At 34.3% G+C, this 21,984-nt stretch overlaps 1 protein-coding gene across 2 annotated transcripts in view; it reads left to right on the top strand.

Annotated features, from left to right (window-relative positions):
• MAN1A1 (mannosidase alpha class 1A member 1) overlaps nucleotides 1-21,984 on the top strand; it is a 157,724-nt gene that overhangs the window by 41,972 nt on the left and 93,768 nt on the right. For both annotated transcript variants that reach the window (XM_044676850.1, XM_044676849.1), the window contains 3 exons: nucleotides 51-147; nucleotides 5,194-5,309; nucleotides 19,859-19,939. In XM_044676850.1, the coding sequence (XP_044532785.1) occupies nucleotides 51-147; nucleotides 5,194-5,309; nucleotides 19,859-19,939 (294 nt within the window). The remainder of the gene's footprint in view (nucleotides 1-50; nucleotides 148-5,193; nucleotides 5,310-19,858; nucleotides 19,940-21,984) is intronic.

Here is a 21,984-nt window from a genome sequence, read left to right as displayed (position 1 = left end):
AACTTTTGAATATGAAACATAACCCTGTTTTTATTTCTCTTCTCCTTTAGATGATGAAACATGCCTGGGATAATTATAAACATTATGCCTGGGGATTAAATGAACTGAAACCTTTATCAAAAAAAGGACATTCAAGTAGTTTATTTGGTGAGTAGCATGCGCTTTGATACTTAGTGATAGTAATATTTCCTCAACTGAATGTGGTCTAAAATGGTTCCTTATAGCAAACATAGGTTAGGATTTTAAAATTTACTATTGGTGTAATAAATTAGTAAAAATTGTTAGCAGTGATCTAAGCAGCTACTAATAGTTGTGTCTAGTTTGACCAGAAAGAGTGGCTTTATCGTATATTAAATAGTTGATCTGGCCAAACAGATGTGTTTACACTATGTCTCATATGTTTCTGCCTATTATTAGCTTCTAATGTTGCAAGAATTACAAGAGAAGGTAGGCCTCAGTTATTCACTTTACTCATATTACTTTTGAGTAGCACCGTTATATTTTCAAAAGACTTCCATTTACTTTAATTTTATCCTCATAGGCAGTTGTCGTCATTGTCATTGTTGTTCAGTCCTTTTTAACTCTTTTTGGTCCCATTTGGGTTGTTTGTTTTTTTTTAGCAAAGATACTGGTATGGTTTGCCATTTCCTTTTCCAGTTCATTTTACAGATGAGAAAACTAAGGCAAACAGGGTTAAGTGACTTGCCCAGGGCCACACAGTCACATAGCTAGTAAGTGTCTGAGGCCAGATTTGAACTATGTAGGATGAATCTTCCCTGACTCCAGGCCTCGTACCCTTTCCACGGTGTCATCTAGCTGCCTCAAGGGCAGCTAATAATTTTTTTTTTTAATTTCATGCTTTAAGAAACTAAAAGACAGATTTAAGTAATACATTCAAGGATAGCCAGCTCGTGATAGATATGGGAGAGACTCTTGTCATTCCCCCCAGTATAGCAGGCATCCCTGGTTATGAAGCCAAGGTAGGAGGTTCAGTTCCTAGATGCTCCAGGTAACCTTACTCTGACCTGCATGAACAGAAAAGGGATCGAGCATCGCCGTACTGGTGCTCCGTACAGTCTTTGGTTTTACTACAAAGTACACATTGTGTGAAGGCAGCCCTTTCCTCGTGAACTTTCTGCTCGTCCCAGCCAGCCCGTTAGCTGGGCTACAATGCTCCAAACAGAGGCCCAGGGCAAGAGGCCTAGGAGCATGGGGTTATGGGGCCGAGTCAGAGAGCCTTTGATTGGCTCCAGCGCTCCGGGAAAGGAAGTGGCCCCAGACACTTCTCAGCTGTGTGACCCTGGGCAAGTCCTTACCACTCTTCTGCCTTGGAGCCCATACATAGTATTAACTCCAAGGCGGAAGGTAAAGGCCTCCAAAACAAACAAATAAATAAAAATAAAATAAGATTAGCCTCAGAGTAGGCAGTGGCTCCTTACATGTTCTCTTGATGGACAAAGGAAAAATTCTTTAGTTAACAGAGAATCATCTTATAAAGCTTTAAACAGGTCACATTTCTGTATTAACTTGATTAATTTTGAGACAGGCAATCCAAATCCTTTTGTTAAAAAACTCTTATCTTCCATTTTAGAATCAATTCTGAGTATTACTTCCAAGGCAGAAGAGCAGTATAAATGGCTAGGGAATTTAGGTTAAATGACTTGTCCATGGTCACACAGCTAGGAAGTGTCTGAAACTAAATTTGATCTAGGACCTCCTATCTCCAGTTGGTTCTGAACCTCTATCCACTGAGCCACATAGCTGCCCCCTAGCCAAATCTTTTGTTGAAGCACAATTTCGTTTTGTTGAGGATTTTTAATAAAATACATCATGTTTTTATTTACAAATCTTTGTCTTACATGGATTTTTTGAAACGTGCATGTATTGTCATAGTATTTGATTTTCAGTGAAATTAATACAAAGAAGCAAATATGGATTAAGTATTTTAGATGTCTAAATGAAACCTTGCTTGACTCAGTTAATTCATTTTATTATTATCATTCAAATCTGTTCATCTCAACTTAGCAATATAATATTGTACCACTTTGGATATTTTTTAGCATTCATTTTTTCTCTAAATATTTCCTTTGGAACCTAATGGAAATCAAAGTACTCAGAATCTTATAGGATTAGATTCAAAGGCATCTCATTCCAACACCCTCATTTTCCAGATGGAGAACTGAGACATGGACAGGTTACATGAATTGCCCAAGATCACCCATAATAAGCAGCTTTAAACTCTATCCACTGGGCTACCTCGCTGCCCCCTGAGAATTAACTTTAAAATTTAGAGAAGAGTTTGTGATCATTAACTAATGAAAAACCCCAAATAATTTCAGAATCAAGAAGCTTTTTAGGACTTTTTTTTTTCTTCTCAAGGTTGCTTTGTATTAGTTAAGAGTATAGCCATTTCAGATGAGTTTTACATTTATTAAGTGCCTCCTAGGTGTAAAGTCCAATGCAAGGAACCAGAGACCCACAGTTAGTTAAGTTAGAGCTTCTAACCTCACTGAATAGGGATATAGATTCATAAGTTTTAGAGTTAGATGGGATATAAGAAAGCCTCTAATCTTAACTCCCTCATTTTATAGATGAAAACTAAGGCCCAGGTAGCTTAACTGACCCAAAATCACACAGGTAGCAGAAAGCAAGGTAGCAGAACCAAGAACCTCTGACTCGAATTGACCATTCTTTCAATGGTACCACATCGCTTCCCATGACACACACCAATTAAAACATATGTCTCTCTTGGGAGACGTGTATTTTTATATAGGTTCAGTCTTCCACCAGCAAGATACTTAACCTCTTGATAAGTTAAAGCCTCTTCGATGAAAAAGAAATCTGGTCATTTCATTAAGACAATCTTAAAATAATAATGAGGCGCATAGTGGTGCAGTGGGCAGCACTGAACCCAGAATCAGGAAGACATGAATTCAGTACTCTGGGCAAGGCATTTAACCCATAAGTGCCTATTTCCTCATCTGTAAAATGGGCATTGTAATAGCACCTACCTCCCAAGGTTACTGTGAGGATGAAATTACACAATATTCATAAAGTGCTTTGCAAATCTTAAAGTGATATGTCAATTGCTTATTATTGCTACTGTCACTACTTCTGTTAACTACTAATATTGCTAATACCAACACCATCACCATCTCGACCACCTTAGCTATGCCATTTACTTACATTTTCCAAACTCTTCTTAAAAAAGAAAAGAAGTAATGGTCTTGATTATAACATATATTTCTCTAGTCAGCCTGAACTGCTAAGGAAAGAAGAGATTATATATTTGCCCTTCAATTGAAACTAGAAAATCAAAACATGACAATTGATATTTTAGTGAAAACTATTAACTGTTAAGTTCCTATTTTGAAGTCATTTTTCTTTTTTGAACCAATACTCTGCAAATGGTCAAATTATAAAATAAAATTGACTCAGTGCAAAAAATTAGGTCCTTGAGATGTATTTCATCAAAGATACTGTATCCATTACTTTTTTTTTCCATGAAGTGAGATTTAGAATTAACAAGAGAATTTTTGGTTGTAAAGCATTTAAAAATTCTACTATTAGCATTTTCTAATACTAATTTCTTGAATTTCTTGGTAGTTTGGTTTGTGAAAAGTTTACCTTTGAATTCCCATTTGGAGTGTTACATTCATCAATGCAGCTCTTTTTTGTCCAGAATACTGATTATCCATACGTTGGGCCCTGCAATACAATTAGAGGAAGAATAAACTTTTACAGTACTTCTTCCATTCCACAATAGAATAAAAATGCTTCTTTCTTTTCTTGTCTGACACAATTCTTGATAAATAAGCAATTCCTAATTATCAAAAATAGGGGTCATTTTTTCAAAGGACAGGTACTACTTTTATACCTCCCAGACACAGTACCATATTGCTGGCAGACTATTTGTATGCTTTAATTTTCTTTGCTGTGGTCTAAACCATTGGCATAGTTACTTGAGAATTGATTATTCATTTTTTTTACAAAAAGTTTACTTGGGAATGAATATACTGACCTTGCTCAAGGAACAAGAGGGAGAAATAGGTTAATTCTTTTTTCCCTCTTTCCCAAATTGGTTCATTTATTCTCTACTGAATACATCTCATTTTGCTTTAGTAGCTATGATGTTTTAAAGTATGGTGAATTAGTGGGGGGAAAGTACTGAATATAGAATCAGAATTTTCTCTGCCACTTCATAGCTTGGAGACCTTGGGTAGGACATTTAAGCTCTCTGAGACTCAAATTTCTTCATCTGTAAAATGGGGAGGCTGGTTCAGAATGCAGCCCTTTTGAGTGGAAAGAAAACTGCTATTCAGAAAATCTGGAGTAGCTCAGATCCTCTGTGATGTGGGATTACTACTCCATGGGCCTCGGTTTTCTCATCTGTAAAATGAAGGAAATTTAACTAAATGAATTTGCTTTCAGAGCCAAATCTGTAATCTTACCAACTAACACACTACATTTTAGGTCAAATTATGCTTATTATATAGGTCATAATATACAGGTATGGTTTCATGTAATTTCATTGGGTTTTTAATTATATAATTCAAATTTGCTTAATGGTCAATATTTCTTTAATTCAGACATTAAAATGTATAGAAATGTATAGATGTATAGAAATGTATTGAAATCTATGTTTTAGAAATGTATAGAAATCTATTTTATTTTACATAGGAAAAGTTATGCATTTTTCCAATTCTAAGTCTTGCATTATTTAAAAAAAAAAACCTTCCCTTCCATCTTAGAATCATTACTATGTATTGGTTCCAAGGCAGAAGAATGGTGAGGGCTAGGCAGTGGAGGTTAAATGACTTATGCAGTCCAACAGCTAGGAAGTGTCTGAGGCTAGATTTGAACCCAGGATCTCCCATCTCTACATCTGGCTCTCAATTTACTGAGCTACCTATTTCCTTTCATTATGTTTTTGTTTCAAATTTGGCATTTGACCTATATTTATATTTTGGTTTATAAGAGAATTTTAGAATATGGTCATAAAATATTAGTGTTTTTAATTCAAAATTAATCTCTTCACTTGAAAGATATTCATTATGTAGTTTACATTAGCCACTAACTGATTTGAATGGGTATTGCTGACTAAAGAAATTTTTAGTTTGAGGGTTTGATCAGATTGTTAGCTGTATCTATAAAACACATTTTATTAAATAAATAATTTTCTCTTATTTTTAGGCAACATCCAAGGAGCAACAATAGTGGATGCCCTAGATACTCTTTACATAATGGAAATGAAAGATGAATTCAGGGAGGCAAAAGAATGGATTGAAAAATATTTGGATTTTAATGTGGTAAGTTAAATGCAAGTTAGCATGACTATGTGCTAATTCTAGCCTTTGAAAAATGAGCTGATGTTTTGCAGTAAAGCACCTCTGGTATTATACTACACCCTACCCGTAACAAATCATAGTGCAGTTCTTACAGTATTTCTTTTTCCCAAATTGGTTTTTTCCCAAATAGGAAAGTGGCTACTGTGGGCCTGCCTTCCCTACTACCCCAGACCTATGCATGCTTCAGGGTAAAATTAAGTACCTTACCTTCATAAATAAACTAAATTTTGCCCTTACCAAAGAAGAAAAAAGATGAAACAAAAGTCAATAGTGGTTTAAAATTTTAGCATTGATGAAATACATCAGAACTGAAACTAGAAGTATTTCAGACAAATCATATCTAAGAAGTTAGCCCAATAGGAATATCACAAGAATTTCTTTCATCTAATACAATTTCCTTACTAAAGACTAAGCAGATATAAGTATAGCTAGTTGACACAGTGAAGAAAGTGCTGAAATTGGAATGAGGAAGACCTGTGTTCCAATCCCATCTCAGTCACTTACTAGCGATGTGACCTTGGACAAATCACCTCAGTTTCCTCAGCTGTAAAACAGAGATAATGATAGCACCTGTTGCACAGGGCTGTTGTGAGGATCCAATGAGACCATAAGCAAAGTGCTTTGTAAAGATTAAAGCTCTCTACAAATGCTAGCTGTTGTTATTGTTATAGCGTTCTCCAAACTGCTACATAATTTATTCCAACACACATAGGAGCTTCCAGCTCAAGAAAACAAAACAAGAGCATATTAAATGAAGACACTGAAGAAGAGTTGTTGTTGTTTTAATTACTATATTATGATGTTGTAGTTTTAGCTAGCTAAGTCTGCTCCCCTTAAGGCGGACCTTTCTAACCAAGGGAAAATATTCTTTTTCCTTTATCATGAATATAAGAGGGAATAAAACTTAAAATTTTCCAAAATCTAAAGAAGAGTGAAAGGAGAGCATCCTTCTAAAGACAGTACTTGAACTTCCCTAGCATAGAGAGAAAACTGTGCTGGCCAGGGAAGAGGCCAAGTGGCCTGGCCTCTTGCCACAGTGTTGGGCTTCATTGAGAGAGCCAAAGCCCTTGCCAGATTATATTGGAAGACAATAATCACCTCTTTACTTACTGCTACCGCTAGCTCTTCATATATTTTTTTGAGAAATAGCGAACTGACAAAAGCATATTGGTTTAGTCTGCAATAAAATTATTGTTTCCTTTAAATAAAGTGGATCAGTTAAGAGTTTTTCTTCTGCTGTAATGTTTAAATACTTTCCATATAAGTGAATCCTGTATTTCCCCCTTAATTCTTAATATATACATAATAATATACTAAAATATAATGATTTATAATACAATAAAGCTAGTTAATAATTAAGTAACATTTTCTAGATCTTCTGTAATTATAATTAAAATGCTACTTGTTAACAAGTTTTTTTCTATTATTGTGATTTCCATTTCCTTCCTCTTCCAAAAATAGACTATGTAAAAAGTGAATTTTTATTAAAAAGAATGACTTCCTTATAAAAACTGACAAGAAGCAAAGTAAAAAAACCTTGTTTAATTTTTTATAATAATTTGTTATTGTATAGAGCAACCCTTTTCTGCTTAGCCTAAAATAATAAATTTTAATAGAAATAACAACAGAGGAATTGTATTAGAAAAATACAGTTGTTTGTCTTTTTTTTTTTTTACTATAAAGGGATATTTTGATAAGAAGGACTTGTCAAATTTAGTATATCATAGATAATGGAAATGCATATAATAAATGACCTTTATTAATTTATACTGCCAATAACTAAAACTCATTGTAAAACAATTGCAGAACAATAACAAACTATATTTACATTATCATTATTTCAAAGTTCAAATAACTTTAAAAATTGTTTAAAATCATAGGAATGATTTGTATCTGGGGATAGGAGAGATAGTTTTACAGTAAATTCTCCTAGTTAACAGGAACTGCTTTTCAGGAAGCCTCTAATTGAAAAGCAGAAAGAGCATAATGTATATTCTAACTTAATGCAAACTTTATTCTGAGAGCATAGGTACAAAAACTTTTTCTTAATAATTAAAATTAATCCTGGCAATTGAATATCTACCTGCTATCCCAAGAGAGGTTTCTAAGGCATTAATCCAGTTCAAAGAAGTAGGAATTATTAGAACTGAGAAATTAGTAGCTGGAGGAAAGGAGACTTGTTTTCAAACAATAACCAGACTGTGTTTGAATTATCAATGGTACACAATTCAAATGACTTCAAGAAATTTTATTTGCATTCTTTTTTTTTTTTTTTTTTTTTTACTCTTACCTTCTGTCTTAGAATTGATAATCTATTGGTTTTAGGGCTAGGCAACAGAGGTTAAGTGACTGGTCAAGGGTCACACAACTAGGAAGTATCTTAGGCCAAATTTGAATCCAAGAACTCATGTCTCCAGGCCTGGCCCTTTATCCACTGAACCATGATGCTACTCCCAAGAAGTACTTAAATTCATAGGAATGATTTGTACCTGGGAATAAAAAAGATGGTTTTACATCAGGTTTCATCAGTGAAATTCCAAACTGGAGGACAGATTCAAGGTCTGTGCTTTAATGAATTCTGCATTAGAGAATGGTCAATTGAGGCTAAGTATAGTAGTTAATGTTAATTATGATTAACTAGCTTCCCTTTCATGTCTGTGTTGCTATTCCCAATCTGTCTCTCTGTTCTTAATAGCTTTTTGAGGTTTATGCCCTCAATAACTGGAGTTCTTCTTTCAGCTTTCCTCATCTGTCCCTTTGATAGAAAAACAAATTAGTCATTTTTTGAGGTCTTGCTGTAGCTGACACCATATACTATGCAATATGAAGAATAAAAATGAATATGGCACCATCGCTGTCCTCATGAACTTGACAATGTAGGTCAGAAGTTCTTAGCCTGGAGCCCATAAATTTCTTTGTTTTTTTTCCATAGTTCAATAATCATATTTCAAGATAATTGGTTACCTTGTAATATAGGGAGCACGATGCAGCTAAGTGGCATAATCAATAGAGCCCACAACTTGCAATCAGGAAGACCTAAGTTCAAATCCTGCCTTACTCATTGTGTGACCCTCCCTTCCAGCCTCAGTTTCCTCATCTATAAAACAGGAGTGATAATAGCATTTCTCTGACCAGAATCATTAGAAGATTAAAGGAGATAGCCTGTAAAGCACCATGTAAATCTTAATGCTATGTAAACAGATGCTAAAAATGCTTGGATTTTACTAGACTCCCCAAGGGAGTCCATGGCACAAAAAAGATTAAGAATCTCTGGTCTAAGGGCAGCTTGGGATAGAGAGCCAAGCCTAGAGTCAGGAGGACTTGGGTTCAAATCTGGACTCGGACAAGTTCTTAACTATGTTGTCTGGGAAAGTCATCTAACCCCAATTATCTAACCCTTGACATTTTTCTGGCTTAGAATTGATACCAAAGTTAAGGGGTTTTGTTTTTGTTTTTGTTTTTAAATCCCTGGTCTAGTTGAAGAATGACCTAATTTGAGAATTCAACATTAAAAGATAAGTATAAGATCAAGATAAAAGTAGAAAAGATATCACAAAGCAATTCATGGCTAATTGCCATGTGAATCATAAAATGACAGAGATTATTTCAGATTAGGGATGATCAAGAAGGAAAAATTTACTAAATAAGTCTTGAAGGATGAGTAGATTTTATTTCTATCACTCATATGACATTTTATCAGAGCAAAAGTTTTACAGTTACAAAGCATGCGAATTACTTTATTTAAATAAAGAATACATTTACACTGCAAAAAAAGCCAAACCCCATGGGATGATTTATAAAATGATTGGGTTGTAAGCTATGACTGCTTTTCTGATTGTTTTTTTATGTTAATAATGTCAGTGTAAATAAAAGTTTCTATTTAAAGCTGAAAAAATTTATTCTTTATACTAACCTTGTGAAGTAAATAGGAATATATTATTAATCCCAAAATTAGGAAACTGAGGCCCAAGTTAAGTAACTTTCTCAAGAGCCAGAGCCAGGACTAGCAGCTGTTTCCCAATTCTAAACTTAATACTCTTTCCCCTATTGCATGCCGCCTCTAAGCATCAATTTGTTCCTTCAACAAATGTTTATTAAGCATCTCTTTTTGAAGGAGCACTGAGTAAGGTGCTAGGAAATGAAAAAACAATATAAGAACATAGTTCCAAAGGAAAGGCTTCATGTGGGCAAAAGAATTTGAGTTAGACCTTCAAGATGAAGTGAAGTGGGAAAAGGAGGAAATTCCAGGCACAGGAAAAGGCATAAGCAAAGTAAAATTAAATTATAGGTTTAGTTCTAGAGGGTATCTGTAAAGCCATCATGTCCAACCTCCTCATTTACAGATGCAGAGAAGTTGAATGGCTTACCCCTTATCACAAATGTAGCATCTCAAATTAGATTTGAACTTGGGAGTTTCTTTATTCCAACTCCTGTACTCTGACCACTACATCACACTGCCTGGCATGGAGGTAAAAAAGGAAAAAACATGTTGAGGGATCATTTGGGTTAAAATATATTTATGCTGGAATGAAGCCAGAAATATAGAATGGTTTCAGATAATGGAAGACCTTGAATGTCAGATAAAGAAGGCTACCCCGTAAAGCCACTGGAAGCCAGTGAATATTTTTGATCAAAGAATAGAATTTCTTAACTAAATAAATGCATGAGGAAGAGAAGTCTGGCAGTAGTACAAAACATGGGTTGGAGGGATGAGACTAGAGGTAGAAAGACCCTTTAGATGACTATTATAGTAGTCCAGGCAGGCAGGCAATAATGAGGACTTGTACTGTGGTCTTGAATTTCAGAGATGATGTAGGAACAGAATCAATGAAAACTGATAAAAGCTTAGTTATGAAGAGATAGGTAAAAGAGAAGACTCAAAAGTAACACCAAATTTTTGTGCATGAGAGACAGGTTTAGTAATGACCTCAGGAAGAAGGTAGAGGTTTAGAAGGAGAGAGAAGTTTGATTGTAGGTTGAATTTGTGATTGAATGAAATAGCCAAGTACAAGTGTCTTGGGGGCAATTGGAAATACAGGTTTGGAGCTCAAAGGAAAACAGAGTCAAAGCTAGAGATAAATATTGGAAGTTATTTGTGTAGATGTAGTCATTGAAACTAAGGAAATAAATGTGATTTCTGAGGGAAAGAGTATGTAAAAAGAAGAAAAGACAAAACCTTGAAGAATATACACTTAAAGCAATTGGGAGACAAATGGTTAGAGAAGTAGGAGGAGGATCGAGGGAATGAAGTATCTCTGAAGCCAACGTATTAGAAAGTAGACAATTGGAGGTGCTAAAAATCATGGAAGTAGACTTGCACCAGGTCTCCAGCCAGGGAGAATGCTCTAGGGATCTATCCTTAGCCTTGGGTTGTTATTTTTTCAATAAATTTTATTTGGGGTTTATCCGAATTTGGCAAAACACCAGTGAATATATACTTGTCCATATACAAAGAAATGGAAAAAAGGACTATAAATGAAACCACGTCTCTATTATCTACAGCTTGGGTTTTTTAAATATATAATTTGTTCAACACACACGTTCAAAAGCTGTCCTACTTGCTTTTCTCTGTGAACCTGCTTCTGTTCTGTGCACTTAAAAAAATGCTTCATTGGCAATCTTATTTTTTGACATCACTCTCATCCCCTACTTTTTCTACATCTCCCTCTCCTCAAAAACTCTGCTATGTAACCAATAAGAAAAATAAATCCGAACACTGGCTATATCTGCAAACATATGTCTCATTCTCCTCTCGTCCATTACCTTTCTTCCAAAAGATGGGGAACTTGCAGCACTGGTTCTTTGGAGTCCTGACTGGCCATTGCATTGACCCAAGTTCTTAGTTTTTTCTAAGTTTTTTTTTTCTTAATGGTATTTTAAACACTGTAATAATTGTTCTCCTGATTCTCGTTGCTTCCATAAGACAGTTCGTAAAGATTTTCCAGATTGTTTGAATCCTTCCCTTTAATCATTCCTTACTTTTTAATAATGTACCATTACATTCATATATCCAAATTTGTTTAGCCATTCACATCTGATAAGTGTAAGGTAGAATCTCAGATCCCCTTATTATTTGAATAGTTGTTAGCTTTCTTTGCTTTTGAGAGCTAGAACTACCTGTCCACATCCTTTGACCATATATTTTGGGGTAATGGCTCTTTTTAATCTTTACATGCTTACACATACATACATGAATATGTTAATATAAACATACAACAATATCAATAACAACTTGCATTTATATTGTACTTTACAGTTTGCAAAGCACTTTACCCATGTTATGTCACTGAATCCTCACAACACTCTTAAAATATTGGTGCTAAAATTATCTCCATTTCATAAATATCAAAACTGAGATAGAAAGTTTTAAGTGGTTTGCCTAGGGTCACACAACTACTTAGTGTGTGAGGCAGGATTCAAATTCATGGTTTTCTGATTCCAAGGGTAGTTCCATATCTACTGAGCCACACATATGGTGTCAAAAGTTGGTCTAACCTTAATTTCTACAAGATCGCTTTCCAGTTTTCTTAGTAATACTATTCCACTATATTAATTTATTTCTAATTCTTGTTCCTAATCTATCCCAATGGTCACTATTTCTCTTTTAAATCAGCACTAAATTGTTTTGATGACTATAGTGCAGTAGTACAGTTTGAGATTTGGGAATGTTAGGTCCACTTCATTTCTATTTTTTAAAATTGTGATTCGTGAGAGTCTGATCTTTTGCTCTTCCAGATGGATTTTTTTAAAACTATTTTTTCTAGCTATAAACTAATCCCCTGGTAGTTTGATTGATATGGTGCTGAATAAGTAAATTAATTTAAATAGTATTATCACTTTTAATATGCTGGCACAGCTCAACCACAATCAATATCTTTCCAATTATTTAGGCCCATTTTTATTTCTGTAGAGAGTGCTTTGTAGTTAGAATTCCTGTGTGTATCTCAGTAGTTAGTTAGAGCTACCAATTGTATTCCTATTGTAGTTAATGAATGCAATTTCTTTTTCTAGCTTTTCTTGTTGGGTTATATTGGTAATATACAAAAAGGATGAAAATTTCTGTGGGTTCATTTTACATCCTGCTGCTTTACTGAAGTTATTCATTCTAATTAATTTCTTATTGAATCTCTAAGGTTCTCTAAGAATACCATGATCATTTGCAAAAAGTGATAATTTTCTTTCCTCTTTGAGCATGCTTTTTTCCTTGATTTCTTTTTCTTATCTTGTTTTGTAAGCTTTTCAAATACTGTGTGAAATTAGTAATAGTGATATTGAAAATTCTTATTTTATCCTTTTTATTGCAAAGACAAATTCTCCATTGCATGTAATGTTCACTCTGTTTTAGAGAAATGTTATCATATTAAAGAAAGATTCATTTTATTCCTGTGCTTTTTTTTTTTTTTTTTTTTTTTTAAACCCTTCCTTCTGTCATAGAATCAATACTATTGATTCTAAGCAGAAGAGCAGTAAGGCCAGATTTGAGACCAAGACCTCTTGTTTACAGGCCTGGCTCACTATCTATTGGGCCACCAAGCTGCCCCCATTCCTTTGCTTTTTTAATGTTTTTGTCAGTAATGGATGTTGTATTTTGACAAAGCTTTTTCATCTATTGATAGAATCTCATGATTTTTATTGTTTTTGTAATTAGTATGTTTTGCTATGTTTGTAATTGTCTTGTTATGCAACCAATCATGCAATGCCCATATAAATCCAAATTTTGTTCAGTATTTTTGCATTGGTATTCATTAGGGATATTGGTATATAGTTTTCTTTCTCTCTTTGTCTCTCCCTGGTTTAGGTATCAAGACCATATTTGTATCATAAAAGGAGATTGGTAGGATCCTTTCTTTTTCTATTTTTGCAAATAGTTCCTATAATAGAATTAATTGTTCTTTGACTGTTAGAATTCACTTGTAAATATATCTGGACTTTATTTTTAAATGGAATTCATTCACAGCTTGTTCAATTATTTTTTTCTGAGAACAATTTATTTAAATTCTCTTTTTATTCGGTTCTGGGCATTTTATATTTTTATGACCCATTTCATTTGTTATTTTGTTGGCAAATAGATTCTAATAATTTATTTGTTGTGAATTCTGATTTTTATTTTTGGTACTAGTAATTTGATTTTCTCTCTTTTTAACTGGATTCACAACATTTAACTATTTTAAAAGATTTTTTTTCCCAGAAAGCTAGCTCTTACTTTTGTTTCTCAATTCAGTGTTTTCTTATTTCAATTTTATTATTATTTTGTTTGATTTTCAAATTTTCTATTTTTTTTCTGTTGGAAATTTTTAATTTGTTGCTTTTGTTGTTTGTTTTAGTTTCATGCTCAATCATTGTTCTCTTCTTTCTCTCTGTTGTGAATATTGGTGTTTAGAGATTAATTTTCCTGTCAGGACTACTTTGGCTGCATTCCAAAAATTTTGGTATGTTGTCTCATTGTTGTTATTTTCTTTGATGAAATTATATATTGTTTCTATGACTTGTTCTTTGACCAGTCAATTTTTTAGGATTTGATTAACTCATCTCCATGTAATTTTAAATCCTTTCTTCAAAAACCACTTATTAATTATAATTTTTATTGTGTTTAGCATTTCTGCTTTTTTACATTTGTTTATGAAGTTTATTTGCCTTAGCATATGGTCAGTTTTTGTGAAGATTCCATGCTTAGATGCATATATTTATATTCCTTTTTATTCACATTTACTAGAAAGCTATCATCTATCTTATATAAAGTTCTATTGAGTTCCTTAGCTGCTTCATTATTTATCTCTTTGTTACATTCACTTAGGTCTGAAAGAGTACATTGAGGTCTCTGTTATCACATCGCTGTCTATTTCTGCTTTTAATTCGATTAAATTTTCATTTAAGAATTTAGATACTATACCATTCTGAGATTATAAAGTATTGATATTGTTTCATTGGCAGTATAAGCCTTAAGAATAATATTATTTCCCTATTTTTCTCTTTTAACCAGATTTGCTTTTACTGTTACTTTATCCGATACTGTGATTTTTTAGTCTTGGCTTTTTTTATTTCTTATGAAATATTAAAAAGTTCCCTCTAATCTCTCATTTTAACTCTTTGTGAATTATGTTTTTTTAACTGTGATTTTCATGAACAGCATATTGGTGGACTCTGCTTTCTAATTCATTCTGTTATCCTCTTCAGTTTTCTGGTTGAGTTCATCCTATTCACATTTATATTTCTGATTACTAATTATTTTCCTATATACTATATCCTATTTCCCCCCTCCTTTACAATGAAGCAGTTGAAAGAAAGATTGTGATCAGCATTAGTTATCACTAATTAAATCAGTATGCTTCCACTTTACCTCCCCTACTTTTTTCCTCACCTAGACTGATCATTGATTCTTATACTTTCTTTGCTTTCTTTAATCTTGTCCTTTTGATCCACTCATACAGATGAATTTGTTTGTCATTATTCTCTTGGCTCTCTTAAATTCTCCTCTTTCCATGCCTATTTTTCTATCTAGATGAATGTTTTGTAAGCCAAACTTTCTGCATATGGAAGAGGGGTATGGACATAGTTATGTGTATGTTTTCAATCCTCCTTTTTTTGGTTTAGATGTTACTGAAATATTTTTGCTGCCCAGAGATTTGTTCCATCTATTTTTATATAATTTTACACACCAACTATGAGAAATAGTAATTCCTACCTTTTCCTCATTTCTTCTCTACCTTTTTCCTTCTCTTTTTTAACTTTTTCTTTTTTCTTCTTTTGTCTCTTAAGACCACCTTCTTACAAAAAAGGGAAAATTTCCCTCAATCTCTTTTAATTCTCTATTTTTACTTGAAGTTATTAGGATTCAGAAGGAAGCATTTTTTCCCCAACTAGCAAAATGCATTTATTTTTCTGTTTCTCATGACTCCTGTGTTTTTAAAGTTTCTAGTCAGTTCCATTTTTATTCTCTCTAGCTGCTTGCCGTAATTTTTATTTAACCTGAAAGCTCTATATTTTGGCTATGACATTTCTAGGAGTTTAAATTTTAGAGTTTCTTTCAGCAAGTTCTTTCCATATCCACTTTGCCCTCAGGTTCTAATAAATATGGCAGTTTTTATCCATGATTTCTTGAAATATGGTGGGGAATAGGGGCAGGGTTTGAACATATTTTTTTAGCACATTTAATGATTCTTAAACTGTCTCTGCTCAAGCCTTTTTTTCAGATCTGTTGTTTTTGATACTGAATATCCTAACTTCTCCCTTGTTTTTTCAATCTTTTTTATCTCATTTTGGTTTTTCTTAATGTCTCATGAAATTATTAATTCCTTTTTTATCTTTTTTAGTTTTCAGGAAGTCTGCTACTTGTGTAAAGTTTTTAACCTTCTGTTCCGAGTTATTTTATTTTACAAAATTTTTGCTCAAGAGCTCTTATTTTGTTTCTTATCTCTTACTTGTATTCTTATACAAAGATTCTGGAGTGGTTTGCCATTTCCTTCTCTAGCTCATTTTACAGATGAGGAAACTGAGGCAAACAGAGTTAAGTGCCTTTCCCAGGGTCATACAGCTAGTAAGTGTCTGAGGCCAGATTTGAACTCAAGAAGATTAATCTCCCTGACTAAAGGTCTGACACTATCCATTGCCCCACCTAGCTAGAAGTGAGGATTCTTTTTTGTTTATGAATTAGATTACATGGCTATTGACATTTTTTTCCAATTTTAGAATTACATGCTTCTTTGCAGTGGTCAGCAGATGATGCAGGGAAGTTAAGTAGGTAGAGAACTTCAAAAACAACATTGTATTTGGTAATCTTTTAAGAGAAGAGTTTCCATAAAGTAGTGAGGAATACAAATTGCAGTAGATTGAGTAAAGTCTGAAAGTGATCAAGCAGAGACATCAGATGCAAACTTTGAGACATTAATCAGTGAAGGGGAGATGGTAGAGAAAAATGGTGTACACATTCCTGACTGGTGTGAGCAATAGTGTGGACATGTAAGGAGCACTGGAGTGGAGTCCCTGAAGATACCCATAAGCTTGGAAAAGTAGATTGGATTGTGGAAAAAGTTGGCCACCGGGCTAATGAGGTTAGAGCTTAACTTGTAGGCAGTAGAAAGCTGTTTAAAGTTTTTGATCAAAAGAGATAACATGAAGTACTTTGCAAACCTTAAACTCCTTTATAAATGCTAGTAGTATTGATGAGGCGGAGATGAGGATAGTGGTGATGGTGCTATTTCGGAAAATTTATTCCCAGGACCATAGGTCTCAGCACTGAAAGAGATCTTAGAACAGAGATGGACAGCCTTTTAGAGATGGAGTGCCAGGCCCTGTCCCTCACCTCCCCCCCAGAATAAGTGTCTTGCCCATGCCTCCCCAGAGGCCACATTCTGTGCCCCTGCCCCACTGAGTGCCAGGTGCACCCTGATTCCTCCCTCACTCTACCCAGGGAAGGGAAGAAGGGAGGTCGATGATGTAGTCAGACTTGGGGAGAGGGAGAAGTGAGGGGCACAAGCAATCTGCTCTGCTCAAACCTACCTTCCCCCCAAAGTGGAAATTGAAGGGACCTTAAAAATTCCAAAGTACACCGTCTTTAGCCACTATTCAAGGAACCAGAAGCCCTTTTCAAATGCAGTGCTTTACTGAGAGAGAAAGAAAAAGGTGGCCAGAAACAAAAGACAAAAAAGTCCTAGCTTATAGGAAAACCCCTTATTTATAGGAAAATATAACCCTCAGGTTAAATGACATCATTGTGACACATTCACCCCAACACAGTCCAGCCCATGTGGGTATCCTCCAAATAAACCTTTTTAGCAAATGATCTAGAGTTGAAGTGTCAAGTATTAATCTGGATGCAGGGCTGATTGGGAGATGCTCCCTTCCTGAGCTTCTTGCTTAACTTTCTCCCTCAGGCAGGCACCCCTTTGAATGCAAATTGAACAGGCTGCATCAGAGGATTAAGAATGCAAATTAAAGCAGCCCAAGTTTGCTTATGAAGGAAACTAGAAGATAGCTGAAGAGGCTATTAGCCTAGCCTCCAGTTCATAAAACTTATTTCTAAATCACTAGACTACAGTTTTGAACATTTTTAAAGTACAAACTCAAAAGACCCATCCCCAAATCCTAAAAATACTTTGCATAGTAAAGAGACTGGTTGCTTCTGATAGTAAAGACATAAGTAGTTTCTGTCTCACTCAGGCCAAAGGTAAGGAAGAGCCCATTCTATTGTCAATTGGATAGGGCAGTGTTGTCCTGCAAGGGATAATGTCCAGAAGAGACCAGCTTACTACCTCCTACTGGGGAGGAACTCTGTGCTGCAGGGAGGGCTGCACTACAGCGAGGTCTGTGCGTGCCATCTCTGGCACATGTGCCATCAGTTCGCCATCAAGGTCTCAGAACATCTAGCTCTACCTCTCCATTTTTGCAAATTTAAAAACTTCAAAATAGTTCAAAGAGATTAAGGGATTTGTCTGAGGTACACAAGCAGTAAGTAACAAAGTGAGAGGTTGAAACATAGTCCTGACATTCAGTCCCAGGTTATTTCTATGATCCTGTACTACCTCATTGCATTTATTGTTTATTATTTATCTTTTTCCTACAACACACTTTTCTACTCTTCAAATTCAGTGTTTGAAAGGAAAGAAATGGTATAGGTGCTTAACTAGTTTAATTGAGTGACTGACTTGATTTGGTTCACAGCCTTATCTTGATGTCCAATTCAAGAAGTTTTGAGCTAAGTTTACTCTGTACTGAAGACCTATTTAATTGGCCATTTCAACTCTTTATTGTGCTAACAACAAACTCCACCCCCTACTGAGTAACTGGTGGAGCTAAGCCTTCACTGAAAGGGGGAAAGAGGAGAGGGTAAAAACAAGTACTGTTACTTATCTTTCTTATCTTTTTTTGTTTTCTGACTAGTTTGCACAACTATTTTATGGTTCAGGTGGAAGACAGGCTCCAAAATATTTTCTCCATACATTCTACTAATTAGAGATTAATTCATCTTAATAACCTTCTTTTTGGAGATATAATATTCCTCCAGCCACTAGCCTGGAAACAGTTTTTAATGATCCATAAACATTCTTCCTATGTTATATTCCTCCTAGCTCAGTCTTTTACTTATCCCCATTCCTTTCTCCATTGTTTCTAATCCCACCCATGAATCTGTAGCCAAATTCCTCAAACTCAGTACACTATAGTTTAGGCTAGAAAGTACTATCTTAGTTCTATCTTCCATTCATTAAGGTAGGGCATTTCCTCTGTCTTTAAAAGAGCTTGGTACACTGAGTATTTGAAGGGTCTATGATTTTATCTGTGCAGGTGTAGATATTTCACTATATAAGTCTTACCTAGAGAGTTGCTTGAGGCACAGAGATTAAGTGTTTTGTCTGGGGTTACACAACAACCAGTAAGTTCCTTGGCCTTGATCTGAATCTAAATCTTCATGAACATAAGCCCAGCACTTTGTATTATTAAGATGCTTATCTTTTAAATAAATATTAATAACCAAACATCCAGAAGTTGTTTAGATAAATCTTAATTAGCATTTTTGTTAAATTCTGTCTCCTTCCTCTTTATACCTTTCCCTCCAAAATCCATAATGCTCTTAAGTAATATTCCTCACAAATTTGAAAGATAATACTACTAATAAAATCATTTATATAGTACTTTGAAATTTTTCAAAGCACTTTGCAAATATTATCTTTTGAATTTCACAACAACCCTGAAGGGAAGGTACTATTATTATCCTCACTTTAGGGAGGAGGAAACTGGGAGAGATTGAAGTTAAGCAACTTGCCTAGAGTCACAAAATGTCTAAGGGAGGATTTGAACTCCAGTGTTCCTGTCTATCCACTATGCCACCTAGATAGCTTTAATGATACCACCATTTATTTATAGTATAAAGGCTATATCTGAGTGACTAAATTTTGTGCATGGTAGATATTATTAAATATTTGTTTCATTAAGTTATAACAACTGGAATAATGACATTAAATTGTTTCTTCAAAGCCTTTTAGGTTGTTAGGAGAAAATGTTAGGTAATAGTTTTAAGAATTGAACCCACCTGTAATTTAGAGATGAGTACCTGTTACTGATCAATAATAGAAGAGAAAAAAGAATACAAAATAAAATAAATTTTATACTGGAATCCCATAATAATATAGGGCAGTGTTGGTGAACCTTTTAGAGATCGAGGGGCCAAACTACACCTTCAAGCTGCCTGTGAACCCCCTCTCCCAACTCCACCCCAGCCCCCCACTCTTCCCCAGACAGCAGAGTGAGGAGGGAGGAAGAGCTCCCATTTGGCTACTGGGCTGAGTGTGGGGGCATGTGAAAAATAGATTGCTATTACAAATAATGTGATTTGAGACTTTTAAAAATATTCCATTTTGATTCATTTAAGTAGATTTTTTCACCCTCAGAACAATAGAATGTAAATTATTTTTATATTCTCATGCAAAAAAAATCATTGGCAGCTATCATGTATGACCAAAGAAAATACAAAGTTATTTATTTTTCTTTGTTTAAACTCATGTATTTTTTTCCCTTAGAATGCTGAAATTTCAGTTTTTGAAGTGAATATACGTTTTGTTGGTGGACTTCTCTCAGCTTACTATCTCACTGGAGAAGAGGTAAGATAAAGAAGAGAGAGAGAGAGAGAGAGTGTGTGTGTGTGTGTATGTGTGTGTGTGTGTGTAAATCTGGGAAGATAAAGGGGACGGAGAAAGAGACTGAGAAAGGGGGAGGGGGAGGGAGGAAGAGAAAGGCAAAAGAGAGGACAAAACAGTTCAAGTTATAGTAAAATGGTGATGGGACTCAAAAGTCATATGGGAAATTATTTTTTTAATTAGAAATATTTATTTAGTTCATGTAAAAAAGTGAAGCCTTGAACAATGGACATGAAAGTTATCCTTAAATAACTGAAGGTCTGTTATATGGAAAAGAGATATTCTGTGTAGCCAAAGAGGGCAAAACTAGGACTAGAGAGGCCAATTTTGGTTTCAGATAAAAAAAAAAAAATCTTTACAACAATTAAAATAAACTGCTGACAATTATTATGATATCTTGTCTGGCTATCTACTTAGCATTTTCTCTTTTAAGAGAAACATATAAAATGTGTAAGAAATATTACATACATCTTGACATAGCAGATGATCTTCCTCTATTTGTAAGGTTAGCAAAGTTTTTATTATCAGCTCTTTTATAAATATTGATACCATTAAAATTCATAATAAGATTTATATTACACTTTACTATTTGCAAAGAGCTTTATATATCTTATTTGATGCCCACAATAACCCTATGAGGTAGTTGTTATAATTATCTCCATTGTACCCTTGAGGAAATTAAGACTGAAAGAGGTAAAATAATTTGCCCAGGGTCGCACAATTAATGAGTATTTGAGGTAGCATTTGAACTCATGTCTTCCTCACTCTCAGTCCAAAACCATCAACTAAACTGCCTAGCTGCCTCTATATGTGAGAGAGAATTCCTTGTCACTGGAGATGTTTAAGCAGCTGCCGGATGATATGTCAGATATTATATAAAGGAAAACTGATCTAAGAAGATTTGCAGCTCTTTTTCAAATCAAAAGTTCAGTAGTTTTGTGCCTAGAAAGTTTGTGTATTTGTTACACCTTTTTTTCCAGATAGAAGCCTAATTGGGAGGAATAATTCTATATTTACATGTACAGATTTTTAGTGACCGAAAGGAAAGCAATTGCCTATTCATTCAATTATTATAATTTGATTGTCTGAGAACACGCCAGTATCTTAAAAGTGAGCACTGTAACCTAGTAATGGTTTCCGTGGAGTTGTGCTATGGAATTACAAATTCCGTCTATGTGGAAAAACAAACTTCCGAACGTAATTTATGGAGATGGAAGGTAAAAATGGCAACTCCGGTTGTTTCATTTGTCTTTCTTTTGTTTTAAGAAAGAAATATCTTTGCCTATTTGCTTATCATTTTCTCTTTTAAGAGAAACATATAATATATACATATTTTGTATATCATAATGTAGCTAATGATCATATTTGTACTGTCAGCAAAGTTTATAAGCATTATGAAGCTAATTCATGTGTCATTTGGTCATAATTAATGTTTTGTCTTATATGAAGTCCTATTTTCCTTTATTGACAAAAATGACAAATTAATCTAGGTAAGATATTAAGTAAGGCAGCTGGCAGCAGGCATCTTTCTTAGTGCAATTAATCTAATATGTAGGAACAGGAAGTAAATCAGTTATATGAAGGGTGAGAGTAAAGGAGGTTGTTCTGATTGAAGCCAATGTGATTCTTTCCCATCTCATCTGTATTCTCTTTCCCTTACCCCTATCCTTTACCTGATGCTTGCCTACCACTATCTTATTTTTTATTCATTTTTGGGTAGGTCATTTGTATTTACAGGATAGTCTTCTGGCTCTCCAATAATTTTTCCATCTTTTTTACAAAAATCCCCACCAATTGGTCTTTTAGTAATTTTTTTTTGGTGGCAATTAGTATGTTTTGTCATTTGTCAGCTTTGTCAAATTTTGTCATTGTCAACTTTGTAGTATAGGTTAAAGTAAAGATTATAAGAATATTAAATCAAAAATTAAAATGGTAGATTAAAATAAGATTTGCATAGTTGAAACTGCATTTTGCAATGTTCCAATGCTTGTAAAATTCTAGGCATGAAA

Source organism: Gracilinanus agilis, chromosome 4, assembly GCF_016433145.1.
Source record: "Gracilinanus agilis isolate LMUSP501 chromosome 4, AgileGrace, whole genome shotgun sequence".
Taxonomy (NCBI): Eukaryota; Metazoa; Chordata; class Mammalia; order Didelphimorphia; family Didelphidae; genus Gracilinanus; species Gracilinanus agilis.
Note: the sequence above shows the minus strand (reverse complement) of the source record. Positions and strands in the feature narration are given on the sequence as shown.